Source organism: Thermobia domestica, chromosome 6 (assembly GCF_964235325.1).
Source record: "Thermobia domestica chromosome 6, izTheDome1.hap1.1, whole genome shotgun sequence".
Classification (NCBI taxonomy): domain Eukaryota; kingdom Metazoa; phylum Arthropoda; class Insecta; order Zygentoma; family Lepismatidae; genus Thermobia; species Thermobia domestica.
The window spans coordinates 52,302,327-52,319,610 of record NC_137459.1 but is presented as its reverse complement, the minus strand read 5'-3'; the positions used below and the strand labels follow the sequence as shown (position 1 = coordinate 52,319,610).

Here is a 17,284-nt window from a genome sequence, read left to right as displayed (position 1 = left end):
GTCACAATTCATTTAGCACTCACTGTAAATGTGTATATACTCACAAAAGTTTTTACGCAAATAACAGGAAAAACAACAAATATTGACACTTATTTTTTAAAAAAATTTCAAAACAATAAAGACCATATTAAAAGTTTAACCTAATAATATAATAATTAACCTTGTGGAGACCGAGCCCTTTTCAGTACGCAAGGCCGTTGACACCGGGTCCATTATATTACGTCGATTACTACAGTCATCATACAGAAATTTAAAATTTGACTTTTTTAATAGACTTTATTTCAAAAGTCTTAAGAAAAGTATCACATTAAATTACGTAGATGGTTTTTAATAGGCATAAAGATCATAGTGCCATTTACAGCAATTTGGTATCTGAAACCATTCTGGAGATATGAAAAAAAAAGTAATTAAATTTGATATATTGCTTAAAATGGCATATTTGTGGAAACTTTTAAAAACACATTTTGATTTACTGTACTTCTATGATATTACGATACTTTTCTGGTAGGTGATCCACAGTAAGTTCTTGGAATTACATAACTTTAAGCAAGGTTGGAAGCTTTACCATTGTTTACCATATCTCCAGAAGGTTCAAGATATCAAGTTACTGTATCACATCTATCGAAAATCCATACATGCAATTAGATGAGGCATTTATCTAAGAAGTTTTTCGAAATAAAGCTTTTTGCAAAAAGTCAAATTTTCAGTCCCTTGTATTTTTGTTCCTATTCGTTCGAAATCGGTCATATCATGATCATAGTATGAGACACTATAATATTTTGGATATTCATTGCACTGTTTGTCTCACTTGCATAAGTATTGCTATGGATCCAACCAAGATTTGGATTTTTGTGATACTTTAATGTCTTTAGTTTGCAACACTGACAAAGTAATTTGATATTGAAAATTTTCGTTTAGCATGTTGATTTGAAATATGCAACAACTTAACGTAGAGCCAATTGAAAAAAAAAAAATGTAACTTTATGTTTAGTTGGCAACACTCTTAACCTGGTGATGATATAGAGTATGTCAAAAAATAGCCCACTGCCGATATTTGCATCGTACAAAATTTCAGGTTTTTTTTTTTTTTTTTTTTTTTTTTTTTTTTTTGTGTCTGTGTAAAAGTTACAAGAGCATATCACGATAAATAGTCAGCCCTGTATATACCGGTTGTATCAAAAGTTGAGACCATAGGCCAACTCTGTTATGTAAAGACATGAAAAATTGGAAAGTTGTTGGAAATGCGTGCTTTTCAATCTAAAATTGTTGAATTTTTCCAATCGCAGTAGCCGCTTGGGCTCTACACTGGTGAGGCGTCTTCTCTAATATATATAAAAACGAAAGTGACTATGTTTGTGATGTAATAACTCTTGAACCACCAGACCAATCTCGATCAAATTTTCAAGGGAGATGAGATTCAGACCTGGGATTTTTTTTATCATTTCACTTTGACGATGCAACTCAGGAGAGGGGGGGGGGAGATATTTAAAAATGATCAAAAATGACCGATATTAGTGTCGAATCCACAGTTTTTGGGGTCGCTGAGATGAACAGTGACACTTCCGATGCCGTTTAAATCCATATTAACCCCACAATAATATTTATTATTTGTTTAAAATAGATTTCTTACTATTTTCTGATTTTCATTATATTTTTCTTTGTTTCTATCGATTTGAGCGCACTTCAGTAGTACTAAAAAGTGACTAACTAACGGAACATATTACTAACTTTTCTTATTTAACCCAGCGAAGCGGGTAATTGATGTTGGTATATATACATATAAGGGTGGCCCTTATTTTACGACTTCCGAGGTTCTTTAAGTCTCTCCTCTTAAAATGGCTCCATATCAAGCCAAAGTAACCGAAGAGAAAAATTAGTTCAACTGAATAATATTCAATGGTACTTCAAGCGACCTCAAGTTTTCAATGCATTGACATAAAGGTCATAAGTTTAGAACAGATAAAGGGAGTATGACCATATCTTGAATAGGGGTAATGAAGGTAGAACCTCATCTATTACTGTATAGTACCATAATGGCGGCCATCTTGAAGTTCGCCCTCTTGGATTCAAATATAAAATTTTTATTAGAAAGGGGTTATGTGACATATGTTTTGGGGTGCTTTTCACCACAAATACACATCTAACATTATTTCCAACTTACTCTATTTAACAGTTGCTACATTTGTATAATAGTTCACTAACTTACAATTGTCTATCCAAACTTAGGATTAGGAATTATATTTCTGGACCGTCGGCATCTAAGACCATTTAGCCTACGTATATGAGGGATCACACTATCCGATTAAAGGGAAGGAAGGACGCGGCCTGGGACCATTATGTTACGTACCATCCCAGCATTTGCACCTCTGGTGCATGGGGTCCCGGGTTCAAACCCTGCTCCCGCCAAGTGAACTTTGTGGTGGACAAACACCATGTGCGTGGGTTTTCTCGGGGTTCTCCCGTTTCCTCCCACTTTCTTCATTTCATCATTTCATTCATTTCTCATAATCACCGTCTCCTTTAGCCTAACCGGCATAAGCGTGGGACGTAAAACTCAAAGATTTCATTTTTTTTTCCATCCCAGCATTTGCCTGGTGTGAGTGAGGGAAACCGAGGAAAAACCTTACTCAAAATGGCTGGCCTGAAAAAGCTGTTACACTTTTTCGACCGAGTATCCCCACTGGGAAACGAACCAGAGACCACTCGCACTAAAGTCGAGAGCGTTAGCGACTACGCTACGCGGGGCCACTCTTTCCAATCTTATAAGGTATCTTTGCTGGCAAGAAAAGAAGAATAATTATTCTAGCAAAAGAAATTATTCTAGTAAATTCTAGTATTCAATTCTATTCAATTATTCTAGTAAAAAAAAAAAAAAAAAAAAAAAAAGAACGAAATACAAAATTCGTACTTCTTTGACATCCATGGCTTCCTCAGTTTCCTCTCCGGACAAGGCGGCTTGGTCTGCAACACAAAGCTGTAACAAAATCAATATATACGTTACAATCTAAAGAGGACATTCTTCGGAGAGTATCGGTTTGTTAGCTTAACAAACCCTATTATATAAATTTAAAAAAAAAAAAAAAAGTATTCTTTACCTAAAAATGAGTGTCTCTGCGACTTAACCTTAGCAATATAGAGAGACTGTCTGGTTTCAGTTACTTGGCTGATTGATTGTGCTGAAAGATCTCTCCGCAACATTGGCATGATTCCCTACCAGATTTTTTCAGACGAAAACGAAATTTCAAAGCCGCATACTGTTCTTGAACAAACCCAAATCTTGAGCAAGTAGATCGGTCCCGAGTTTGATTCCCGATGAGGACACACGATTGGAAAAGTGTAAAAGCCTCTTCCACCCTGAGTGAGGGTTTTCCTGAGCGTTCCTCATTCACACCAGACAAATACCGGGATGGTACCTCACAAAGGCTCCAGGCCATTTCCTTTCTGCATCACTTCCCGGGTAGTGTGATCGCCGAGGGACGTCATCCCTCATACATGACAGGCTTACAAGGATATAGGAGCCAGAATCCCCGGAAATATAATCCTAATTTTGAGCAAGTCTACAAATTACAGAGTTAAGCCCATCTTCTATGTAAACTCTTCACTGCTGTCGACAATAATATATTTCCCTCTCAGACCTTTCACAGTATGTAATACGGTAACTTAATTACTATTCTGTATTACTTGCCCTCATAAGAATATTTAAGGACATAACTTACCGTTTCGTCAGACTTCAGCGTTACTGACGTGCCGAATGGTAAGGCATCATCGTAAGTTACTACACATATATTTTCCCCTCCTACCGGTTCGCTTGCCACCAGTGCACTATTGCTGGTAAATGGACTGTCTGCTTCATCTGCAATTCTTTTCAAAATTTCGTCCACCTAATAAAAATGAAAATGAAAATTGTGTTAAGTAATTACGTCTCAGCTGCACTAATGCAATTTAAATATATATAAAATAGGGCGCCTAGGTCACCACACGAGACCTGAAAAGTTATAGTAGTAGATGATTATTTTGTATTAAATCGTTTGTTTCGCTGGGGACAAAAGGCTCAACTATTGTTTGACCCCTGCAGATCGCGCAATGGAATTTTAAATTAACCTTTTTTTTTTTTTTTTTTTTTTTTTTTTTTTTTTTTTTTAATTTTAATGTGATATAATTTAGCTTAAAGGAGATGGATTACGAACGCAAGTAAGTGATAGAAGATTTATGGAAAGAAAACGTGAAACAAAATGGGAGAACTCCGACAAAAGTACGGTGATTATACTGTCTACTACAAACTAATATGGCCTGAGGTGGAACCTAACTAGAATAAAATCTTGAAATTCGGTATGCTTGTACGTTTTTGTTAGCTTTACCTAAGTAAATCACTAAAAATAAACCTTTCCAATTTTAGAGGGTTTTATGAGGAACTGAAAAATCTTTCCCGTGTTATTTACTGGGATACCTTTTACACCTCCAAATTATTGGGCACTTCCTTTAGGGCTTTCTAGTAGCTTTCTGGGACTTACCGTCAGAAAACTTGCACATTTTTATTTTTAATTTTTAGAGGGTCTACAGGGCCGACGAAGAAAAACCCTATGCTATTTAAATGGGGCTTTTTTGGACCTATAATCTCATATTTTAGGTATTTGGAATTGGAATAAAATCTTGAAATTCGGTATGCTTGTATGTTTTCGTTACCGTTACCTAAGTAAATCACCAAAAATAAAAAAAAATCCAACTGCAGGGTAGTTTTATGGGGAACTGAAAAATCTTTCCCATGTTATTTACATGGGACATCTACACCCAAAGATATTTAGGCACTTCTGGCAGGATTAGAATGATGAAATTTGGCTGATTGTAGCCTTTCGAAACTAACCCACAGAAAAATTGTCAAAAGTGAATATTTTAAGTTTTTAAGAGATCTAAAGGGGGGAAGAATTTCCTATGTTAATTAAATGGGCGTTTTCTTATGATACAAAATGTAATCTTTTACATAGTTGAAATAAGAGAAGAATCTTGAAATTCGGTAGAATCGTGGGTTTACAAATGCGAGGCTATAGGCCGAGCAAACGCAGAGGATTGGAGGCAAAGCCTCCAGCTGGCCGAATTCACGAAATATTAAGAGCAAATGCACGAAATTCATTCTTGATGCAAAGGCTGATACATAAGAGATGCGAAGCCGTAGGCCGAGCAAACACGGGGGTCTGGGGGCAGAGCCCCCAGTCAGACAAAGGCTACTATATAGTATAAAACTATATACTTACGCGTTGATTTCGTGTCTTGAAAGAAAACAATTGAATAATTACTGTCACCAGCTAAAAAAAAAAAAAGTTTCTGGTTGTAAGAAGAACAAAAACCACATGCATCATAATTTCTATTCTAACAATTTCATCTTTCAAAACACACAAACACACTCTACACAATTCTTATCCTCTGCTTTTACTTTCATCAACAGGTATCGGTTAAAAAAAAAAAAAAAAAAAAAAAAAAAAAAAAAAAAAAAAACGAATGAACAGGTAAAAGATAAGGAAGTTCTCTGGCACAAATTTTATGTAGAAAGAAAAACTTCTTTTTTAAATATGGAATTGGAAAGTTAAAAAAAAAATCATCGTTTCATTTCAATTTGAATATTTGATCAATTCTGCGTATAATCATTTCGTTTCCAAAGTCTGGGGCAAGTAGGTGATAATCTATAGCAAGGTTCACCTAAAATTCTGATATTGATTTCTGTGACTGCCACTGAACTTCTATGATTACGTAAGTATAAATGTAGGAAAACACTAGTAAAGAGGGAAAAAAAAGGACCCTTACACTTATGCAATGTACAGATCCCTGAAATTTGAAAGCAATATGGTAGTTCTGATTTCTCCGTAAGCTGAAGGACCACGACTCTTACAGCCTTGCTGCAGAAAAGGTGTTCTAAATTCCAAACAACCAAGCTTCCAGACAGGACCGATCATGTACACTTCTAAAAATAAGGTTAATTCTAAAATCAAAGTATCTCTGAAATGTTAATAACTTTCGACATTTCAAAGGTATTCCTGACCTTAGAATTGTCGTGACTGAAATATGGGAAAAACAATAACCACACTTACCGTGTCCTGCACTAGAGGTGGTGGAACAACTGTGGCTGTCACTGTTTTGGGCTTCAGGTATTGTATAACAGCCACTATTTCTGAGTACGAACCATGCATGGACGACAGTACTTTATACCTTTCGTTCCCTTCATCTTTTACGTACTGCTGAAAAATAAATAAATAAATAAATAAAATATTACTATATACGGAAACCGAAGATAAAACCACCATATTTTCCACTCAAACTCTAATCAATGGTAAGGTAAGCAGTAATATCATTAAATTTTATAGATCAATACATTGTTTAACAGTATAGAATATTGAAATGGAAACCCTCATAAACTAAGTATTCTGACTGTTGACCTGCCATGTAAATTCTGTATTTATCAAGTGCTTCTTTGGTAAATGATAGTTCGACACTTCTATTGAAACCAACAATTACACAGATGTTAAAAGGTAACAAAAATCTCTATACGATTCACCAACTAAACATAAAAACGAAGTTTCAGTCGACTGGTCGTTCTTTTTAACAAATGCAACGATTATAATTTAAATCTGATACACTGAGCAAGTTAGTTATAATTAGGCTTAATTTTTTAAATGTTGTTTAACGTCCCACATTTATGTTCCCAGGTCAAGGGAGGCGATGATGTTTACAATGACTAAAATGGTGGAATAAAAAGGTGAGAGGACAGGAGAACCCCGAGGAAACCTATGTGCACGGTGTTTTTCCACAACTAAGCTCACTTAGCGCGAGCTGGGATCGAACAAAGAACCCCACGTATCAGAGGTGCGCGCTCTAGCAGTATGCCCCCGCAGTCCTTGCTTAACTTTCAACACCCTTTATTAGTTTCTACTTTTGAGATCATGAAAAGATTAACAGACCCCTGAGCCTAAAACGAGTTTCGAGTAACTGGCCAAACAACTCTAAAATATGAATGGGGCAAATAACATACCCTATCGCTATTCTTAAACCCATATCAAAAGAAGTTGTTGTCTTCTTGCTCTCTTATTGGTAAGTTCCTTGATACAGATTGTGATAATATCTCCATAAGTAATAACCATTGTGTTGGCAACCTTAGGATGAGAGTTCTTTCCAAAATAAAAATAATCCTTCAGTATATATGTTTCGTTGGGTTATATATATCTACAGAACAAAGGAAGGTATAAAAGAGAACGTCCGTTTGTAGGTCCCATCATCACACTAAAACTACTGTTGATCGGGATCATTTTTAGAACGACGACCAGTCATTGCCTGCAGAACGTTATAGCCATAATTAATTTTAGACAACTGAATACTTGTGGTCGTAAAAATTCGACCTTTATCTGATGTTCATTTCGTTTCTGTTTAACACTTGCCTTCAATTGCTATTTGAACAGTATTTATTATATTTTTACTATGCCCAACAAATTGACTTACGATACTTGATGGTGCGTAACTTAGGAAAAAGAAGACTGCATACCGTAATATTTTAAACTCTTGTATGACAGTTTATGGTTTACCACCATGTCCAGTTTGATCCCCCAATGGCATGAGTTTGGTGTACTTTTCTTTTTGTAGTATTCGAAAAGATGACGCAAGATTTGATCGCCCATAGCTCGGGAACCAATATACTGCTTAACATATTTCAGACGCTTATATAGATGGTCAAAGCCTGCCAAAACGCCAAGTTTGATCTTGATCGGATGCGTTCGGTTGAACTCGTAACCCCTAATGGAAGGACGATGAGAAAAACTATTATTATCGTATGTTTCTTTTGAATTACTGGACGCCAACAAATTTGATTTATGAGAGATTTTGGTTCAAATATTGACAGCTCATTCACTTGCACTAAGTCAATATCGCTTGCGGTCTTTTTTATATGCCAAATATAGAGCAATAATTTGGTATATAGAGATCTGTTGATGCATATAATATGGATATCTCATTCACTTGCACCAATAATGGAAATTTCGCAGAAAACGGACAGAGGAATTTTAATGTTATTTGCTGATTTCGTCAATGCAGTTGGACACAGACAAATTATGATAACGTTCTGCTTCACAGAACGTAACCTGTCACACTTGCATAAATTAAGAGCAACTGCAGTGGATACAAAATACGGAATAATAATAATAATAATAATAATATTTTTTCCGTTGTTAGTTCAATTAATTGTAATTCAAATTGTAGTTCAATTAATTGTAATATAATGTGTATTTTTGCTTTAATTAGGGGTTAAGTTATATGCGTCTTCATGTCTACGATTCTGCTAGACATCTTGAAACGGGAACGGAAATGATTAAATCCGTTTTTCTGCCAAAACAATTGTGATTATGTTGTCAAGATTTGCATGAGCACTTATTTTGACATGCTGAATGCGATCAAAGACGTAAATATCCACTTTCGCCCTTCCCCCATCATATCTTTATATACCAAGATTAGCATTTTGCTGTTCACAAACACTAAGGACTTACCCGAAATTTATCCTCTTCTTTAAGATACCACATGGCTGCTGGCTTAATATTTCTAACAAATTTCCAGGGTTTACAGCATTTTAGCGAATGCATTCGGCCGCTATTGGTGTTAAATATACCCTAAAACAGAAAAAAAAAAAAAAAAATTGATACTCTAAATTACTTCCATTATTAGAGATTTCTTTGGCATTTTGAAATTGCAAATTTTGCATTTCTTCCAGACACTGTTTGCGAATTTTCAGGTTAAACGTGAGATAAGACTAGAATCAATCACTAAGTTGGAAAATTATGAACATTAAAACATTTTTTTTCTAAATATTGAGACACTGTAAAACGTAACATTTTTTAATTAAATGTATAATCAGAAAAAGAATGCGCAGTAATTTCAAAAGATCATAGCATTGAAAGCCAAGTGCAGCAAATTTCTATATTTCGTCTTTCAAATTAGTTCTTTGTATGTGACAAGTACATTGTAACTCCGTCAAACTGTACTGTTATTTGAAGCCCATTTACATTTCTGTGCTGCTTGTGCAAATTCAGAACACTCCAACTTCATTGTCAACAGTATTTGTAGGGAGTTTACACCAGTTTCCTTGAGATATGTTTACTATGCTTTTATGAATATTAATCATAAATTATTAATGTTGTTATTATTATTATAAAACTGGTCTTCAAAAATTATTCATTTTTCTACGCAGCTGAAAAACGGTATGCTACTCTTCTCAGATTTTAATGTGTTTACAGTGATTTTTGTTGTTTCAGTAGCAGTTTTAATTAAAAATATTTGTTGCATGGTAAAAGCATTGGTTTTATTGTCAGCCAAATGAGCGGATCTTCTCACACATACATAACTTTCTTAAACATTCAATTAATTTTCTTATATACAGAATGTTTCAAAAAATGAATCTACTCACAAAAATAAGAAAAAAATATAGTAAGTATTTCCTCGGAATCGCTTTGTTCTCACAGATATAGGCTCTCAAAAGTGTGGAAAAATGAACTTTGCAGGTGAGTATCTTCAAAGCTACTAGCCATAGACTTCAGGAGGTACGTTATCGTCTTAGACTTCTAATATGCTCTATCCAAAAATGCATGATTCAGAATCTTTTAGTGGCGGCGTCAGGTATTCCTGTCGTTATGATCCAGCTACTAAACGTCAGAATTCCGAATGGAAGTCCCCAGTAAAAACCTTCAACTTCAGAAGTTAAAAGTGAATACAATGCTCCCGTGTTTCTACGACAGTGGAAGAGGATGTACAAATTCTACGACAGTGGAAGAGGATGTGGAAGAGGATGTCTACGACAGTGGACAGAGGATGTACAAATTCTACATCCTGAATTTGTACCAGATGGTCACACACTGAATGCCCAGTTTTGTTTAAATGTTCTGGAGTCTTTCAGAACGAGAAAAAAAAAATGAAATGAAATCTTTAAGTTTTACGTTCCACGGTTATGCCGATGAGGCTAAAGGAGACGGTGATGATGAGAGATGAGTGAAATGGTTGAATGAAGAAAGTGGGAGGAAACGGGAGAACCCAGAGAAAACCCACGAGCACGGTGTTTGTCCACCACAAAGTCCACACGGCGCGAGCTGGGATTGAACCAGGGACCCCAAGTACCGGAGGCGAACGCTCTACCACAGCCACCGCGCCCCCCGTTTCATAAAGAGAATTTGTCGTATTTGGCCTGAATACTTAGCCCCAAGTAGCTAGTTTGTTATCCATGACAATGCACTCGCTCACCAGGTAGTACTTGTTGAGGAATATCTGGCCAAAAAACAAGTGTGTGTGTGTGTGTGTGTGTGTGTGTGTGTGTGTGTGTGCTGCAGCGTCCCCCCCTTCCTTATTCGCCAGATATGTCCCTCTGGGACTATTTTCTGTTCCATAAACTGAAGATACAATTAAAAGGACGACTTTTTGACAATGTTGAAGACACCCAAGCAACTGTGACAATGGAATTACAGAACATACTACAAACTGAGTTGCAAAGGTCGTTCTACTTTTTGCGTGATCGTGCCATTCGCTGTACTGACGCAGGAGGGATGTACTTTGAAAAATAAACAGGTATTATTAAATTATCTTTGCTCACAATAAAACCAGTCTCCTTACTTAATTGCCGGATCGTGTATATCAATGAATGACACCACATCGAGCTGACGAAAACAACACATTTCAAGATAAATTCTCATGTGTATTTTGTAGAAAATCGAAAGAAAAACTAACTTTTGTGACGGTAAAAGTATGGCGTTCATTTCCAATCATAACACAGTTTTCACTTTGAAAAAAACAGTGTATGCAGTTGCCAGATTGGCCTACAAGTAATGAATTGGGCGATTTTTTAAATGGCCTCGCTACCAAAATTTCCAATTGGATGACACGCTACTTTTTGGGCTATTTTTAATTATCTGCAGGTTATAACACTTAATAATGAGCCACATTTTTATTTTTATATACGAAATCACGAATTATTAGTTTCACATAATACAATAAAAGTTTTGTTTATTGAGTGTTCTATTCAGGCAACAACCAAAAACCTAATCGTGAAGAGTAAAAATTCCCACATCGCGACGTTCATAAATACACTTGGACAACACCAGACGGGAAACACATAATCAAATTGATCACGTTTTAGTAGATAGAAGAAGGCAATCTAGCATAATTGATGTCCGGTCGTTTAGAGGGGCTGAGTGTGACACTGACCACTACCTGGTAGCAGCGATAATACGAGAGAGATTATCGTTGAATAAAGGTAATATTTTTTGTCCGAAAACGGAGAGATTCAATTTAAAGAAATTAGAAGAGAACCAGTTAAGAGAGAAATATCAGATTGAAGTTTCGAATAGATTCTCGGCTTTAGAAGATTCGGAGTGCACTAGTGTTGAAGATAACTGGATTGCAATTAGAGATAGCATTAAAATTTCAGCAAAAGAAAAATTGGGACACACGGAAATACGTAGGAACAAACCATGGTTCGACCAGGAATGCATAAAACTAGCAGAGAAGAGAAAACAGGCAAAATTACGCTGGCTACAAAATCTGAATGAAATGACTACACAAAAGTTCGCAGATATCAGGCGGGAAACTTCCAAAACTTTTAGGAAAAAAAAAAACAAAAAAAAAAGATTTTCTGAAAGCTAAAATTAAGGAACTTGAAAAAAATAGTAAAAATAAAAAACATACGGGATATGTATAAGGGAATCAACGAATTTAAGAAAGGCTATAACCTCGTGCTTATATATTAAAGAAATCTGACGGTACAGTTCTCACTGACACGGATAGCATCTTAAATAGATGGAAAGATTTCTTTGACGATTTGCTTAACACGCAAGCAAAAACTAGTGTGCGTGGAGAAAAGGAGATGCACACCGCAGAACCGTATATTCCAGAACCCAACCGAATAGAAGTAGAAACCGCTATAAAGAAATTAAAGAAACACAAATCTCTGGGTGTAGATGAAATTCCGGCTGAGTTAATTTTAGCTGGAGGCGAAAAATTGTGGAACAAGATACACAAACTCATTCTCCTTATCTGGAACAAGGAAGAATTGCGACAAGAGTGGAAAGAATCAATCATTGTTCTAATTCACAAGAAAGGCGACAAAATTGACTGTAATAATTAACGAGGCATTTCTCTTCTGTCAACATCCTATAAAATCCTTTCAAATATTCTATTAGCAAGGCTGACCCCATATGCAGATGAAATTATTGGAGATTATCAGTGCGGATTTAGACGAAATCGATCAACTATTTACCATTCGACAAATACTCGAAAAAAAGTGGGAATACAATACCCCGGTACATCAACTATTTATTGATTTTAGAAAGGCGTACGACTCGGTTAGGAGAGAAACATTATACAACGTTCTTACAGAACTTGGAATACTGAGAAAGCTAATTAGAGTAATTAAGATATGTTTAAATGAATCCCAAAGTAAAGTCCGGGTAGGAAAATTTTTGTCCACGAGCTTTCACGTCGAAAATGGCCTGAAACAAGGAGATGCGTTGTCGCCATTATTATTTAACTTCGTTCTGGAATACGCTATAAGGAAAATCAAAGATAGCAACCAGGGCCTAGAGTTGAACGGTATTCACCAGGTTATGGCATATGCTGATGATGTAAATTTAATAGGGGATGATAGAAGAACAGTAGAAAGAAATGCAGAGATCTTATTAAATGCTTGCAGGGACATGGGTTTAGAAGTAAATGCAGAGAAAACTAAATACATGGAAGTGCGTCGGGACCGGAATACAGCAAATTATGGATGCGTTAAAATATTAAATAATACTTTTGATAAAGTGGATAGTTTCAAATATCTAGGATCAATATTAACAGAGGAAAATCATATTCACGGAGAAATTAAATGTCGACTAAAAGCAGGGAATTCGTGTTGCTATTCGGTTCAAAATCTCTTGTCATCGCGAATTCTGTCGAGGAATTTGAAGCTTAAAATATACAAAAAGATAATCATGCCTGTTGTTCTGTATGGTTGCGAAACATGGTCACTTACTCTGAGGGAAGAACATAGACTGAAAGTATTTGAGAACAAGATCCTGAGACGAATATTCGGACCCAAGAGGAACGGGAATGGGGAATGGCGGAAACTTCATAACGAAGAACTACATAATTTATATGGTTTACCCACCATTGTTAGGGTCGTCAAGTCTAGGAGACTTAGGTGGGCGGGTCATGTAGCTAGAATGGAAGAAAGTAGAAACACTTTCAAAGTCTTGACAGGAAGACCAATCGGAAAACGACCATTAGGAAGACCTAGGCGCAGATGGGAGGACAATATTAAGATGAATCTCGCAGAGATTGGAATACAAAGTAGAAACTGGATGCAGTTAGCTAAGGATAGAAGTCAGTGGAGAGCTTTTGTGAACGCGGCATTGAACCTCCGGGTTCCATAGGCCATAGAGTTAGTTAGAGTGTTCTATTCACAATGAAAAATAGTTTTACTAAAACTAACATGTTCGATACTAGTTCAATTCTTGTTTTAGTTTTTTTTTTTTTTTTTTTTTTTTTTTTTTTTTTTTTTTTTTTTTTTTTTTTTTTGTAATCTCCAGGTCTGACAACACTAGAGTTTGCGCTGTTGCAGTATCACTGACCGTATTGCTGTCTCAGTTAAGGCATGGGCCTTATAGTTAAGGAGAGCTGTTTAAAACATGACTCCTTGAAAATCAGAAAAGTGGCCCATTTTATATTATCCCCGCCTGCCCAGTTCACCGCACACTGCAGTCGTATTGCAGATGACGTAGTATGGAGTTTTCCCTAACCACCACCGCCAACAGTTTGAAACTGCAGTCTGACCATTGCCAACCCAGACATCTGACATTTTTAAGTTTGGGCTACAAATACAAATCCGCAACTTTTGGAGAACAACCTCGCTACTTTTTAATCTTTATATCTGGCAACACTGAGTGTATATAGCGGAATACACTGTTAGCTAGCAGATTGTATCCATTGTTGACTTTTCCTAACACTGACACACACTACTTGTAAATTATGTTACTTCGCTTCTTACAGATTGGTCAATTGATGATAAATAAATGTGAAAAAAAAATAAATAAAAATAATAATAATAATAATAAAAAGAAAGATTTGAACACGAATGATATCTACTTTTGTTTAAATTTGGTACAATGAATCCATTCATAGAAATAAATGACAGTACTAATGAATAATGATTCTGGCAGTACTAATGAACAATGATTCTCTATCCTTACAGTTTCACAGAATTTCCAGTTATTCCGTTACTATTACCACTGTTAAAAACTTTAACAGTAGCACTCATAAACAACAACAAAACAACAATGTTAATGCCGGTACGAAAGCTATTGCGAAGCGAATGTGTTCCGCTACACAGGATTCTGAAGTGTAATATACCATCAGTGGATTTAGACTCCAGTGGTGGCCATAATGATAGGCTATTCCTATCGAAAGAATAAAAATGTTGCTGGCAAATTAAAAGGTACCAAGGAAAGACATGAAGATATGTGACCTATTGGAAGACTTATATTTACACTGTTTACGAGCTACTGATACAAACAACAACATTCGTATGAAGTTTATTATTTAATCTTCAATCTGTTATTGTATAGAGAAAGAAAATACTTCGGTACTATTTCACACACAAGCACTCTAGATTAATACTAATCTACAACGCTGTTAGCGTTAGTGTTCTTGTATACTGTACATCTACATTAGGATCTAGTGGTCTATTACTTCAGACCATTACGTGCACGCATGGAGGGCGTGTCCGCGGCCGTTCAGTCTATTTAATGGCCAGGTACTGCCAAACAAGGCACCCTGCCCGTTCTTCCCCATTATTGACTTCAGTCCACGTGCACGAAGTGCACTATCAAGATCTGTCCCTCTACCTTGACGCTATAGCGTGTAATCCCTATTCACTCAGGGAGTGGGATACACCCACTGCGCGACAGGATCGAAGTCCTGCCCACCAGCTACCTACTGGTGGAGGCGGGCCTGCTAGACAGTAAGGTCCTTTCATGCCCTGCAGGCATCGTGTCCAAGCGTTTCGAGGCAACCTCACCTTCCACACATGCTCGCCGTTACCCAGGTTCCTGGGATTAGCTCCCATATGCTACCGAATCCCACGGTATGACCACAGTCCGGCAGAGTTCAACCCAATTCGGGAGCCCCAGGCATGTCCGAGGGGGCTTGATCGTTCTCGGCCCTGCCTATCTCTGTCATTCTAATAGCTACCGCCGTCGCGTAGAGGTACTGCGCACACGTCGAGATATTTCCATATCTCATCCCGGCTCCAATGGTACGTATTATGTCACCATTTGAGTTTGATGCCAGCCCATATCTTACAGAGTTTCCTCCCTTTCTCTGGGATCAGAAACCTTACCCAGAAACCTGGGATTGGGACTTTTCCCCAGCCGCTGGTTAGTCCCTCTACAGGCAGGATTCTGGCATTCCCTTCACAGTAGGATCGTCCAAGCAATATGGGACTTCTTCTAATTACGGTAGAGGTACACCGTATATTACGAGAGCTAATGATTGATGTAGACCATCTGTCGAAACAGATATGTTGATTTGGGAGTAAGACATACCCCTCCTGGTAAGCTCGTCCAAGCAATACGGGGCTACGTGCAAAAGCTTTTAAAATATTCAGGACCAAATGTTGTATGATTTTAGATACGGAGAAATTAAAAGCAGTCCCGACGTTGGAGAGAACTTAAAATTTCTCTAAGAAAACAAGCCATGAAAAAAAAAAAAAAAAACTTTTAGATATTTTTTTCGAGCCTATGTATCTCATGTGACGTAACTTTAATAGCTGTGACATTAATTACCTTCGAAAAATAAATAAAAACAAAAGAAAACAAATATATGGAGGAAAAAACTTGGAAAATTTAACTATTCAACTTAAATAAAAAGAATTTGTATACAGCTCAGGAGAGAAAGTACCTCAGAAAGAACTCAATTTACCTTCACGAAACAGAAAGCATGCACAACAGCACTTTCACCATCCTCCGTAAATGTTCTTCTTATAGACGGAATAGTACTAAAGCTTTCTAGCAGCCATTCTGGAACATGGATCTTCAAGCCAAGCGTTTCAAATATCTCGACATACAGAAACTCGTAACCATAATTTGCTGAAAATAAAAGACTTTATTGGAAAAAGAAGGCATGCAACTTTCGTTGAGTTCACAGAATGTTTACCTTTTTTTTAAAGTACTTATTTTGTAATTTCGTGAAAGTCCATAACTTTCGGTGCTCACTCAGAGCCTTGTTTGTTACTGTAACATGAACACAAAATTAAAGTATGGGTGAAATTAAGAATAAGCTATAACGATATTGTGTATTTTTCATGTAATCTTAAACATTATCTCTTGTATTTACGGACAATATGTGCTATTGAAATACGGACAAGCTAGTTAAAAAGAAGAAGAAAATATAAAAATGAAATAGAATTAATTTCTTTCTGATATTACTACTGATGTTATGTCGACATGGTAATCTGACGATATGTGTTATTGGTCATCATAGAAACGAGAAACAAAATATAACAGAGGATCTATCTTGTAGAATCAACATGTATGTTATTTAGAAGGTGTAAATGTTTACTTCATTACGTATTATAATAAAAGGTAATATCAAGATGGAGTGTTTAAGTGGATTTTGGTAAAAGTAGTAGACTAGTTTCGGACTGTGGGTTGTGGGATAAATATTCGGACTGTGGGCTAAAGTGTAACCCTAAAAATATACAAGATAAATATATTGGTCGTTACATTTTAAATGGTGCTTTCCGCCGCAGGATTATTTTTTAAGTGGAGTTGTGCCGAAGTATAGTAGGTATACTTTAAGAATAAGAGAACGTTAAATAATAGATGCTAGTCTACTGAACACGGAAACCTTTAGACTGATTTTAAGATTACGTAGCAGTTTTAGTAAATCCAGCAACACGAAGTATACTTTGTTAAGGAGTAAAAGAAAGATTTATAGAAACATTAAAATGAGTGTTACCGGAAATGAAAGTATACATGAGGAAAGTAGAAATATAGAAACGAACGCATCCACGAATATAGCTGACCTTATAAGACAACTTGGTCAGCAAATGTCACAACAGATTGAGGAAAACGAATCAGCAAATGCAACAGATGGATATTAAATGGGATATCCGGATAGAGCAAATGAAGCAACAGATGGGCAGTATTAGTCAGTTGTCACAACGGAATGAGCAAATGAATCAACGGATTGAGCAAATGAATCAACAGATACAGTTGAAACTTCAACAGAGTGA

General features: G+C 36.3%; 1 protein-coding gene across 8 annotated transcripts in view; it reads right to left on the bottom strand.

The window, feature by feature from the left end:
• Window positions 1-17,284, bottom strand: part of LOC145687990 (uncharacterized) — a 106,112-nt gene that overhangs the window by 64,029 nt on the left and 24,799 nt on the right. For 6 of the 8 annotated variants that reach the window (XM_081761634.1, XM_081761639.1, XM_081761635.1 and 3 more), the window contains exons 4-8: window positions 15,970-16,136; window positions 8,520-8,639; window positions 6,081-6,227; window positions 3,717-3,881; window positions 2,909-2,974 (exon numbers count right to left, since the gene is read on the bottom strand). In XM_081761634.1, the coding sequence (XP_081617760.1) occupies window positions 2,909-2,974; window positions 3,717-3,881; window positions 6,081-6,227; window positions 8,520-8,639; window positions 15,970-16,136 (665 nt within the window). The remainder of the gene's footprint in view (window positions 1-2,908; window positions 2,975-3,716; window positions 3,882-6,080; window positions 6,228-8,519; window positions 8,640-15,969; window positions 16,137-17,284) is intronic. The other 2 variants (XM_081761637.1, XM_081761638.1) reach the window with 2 other exon arrangements.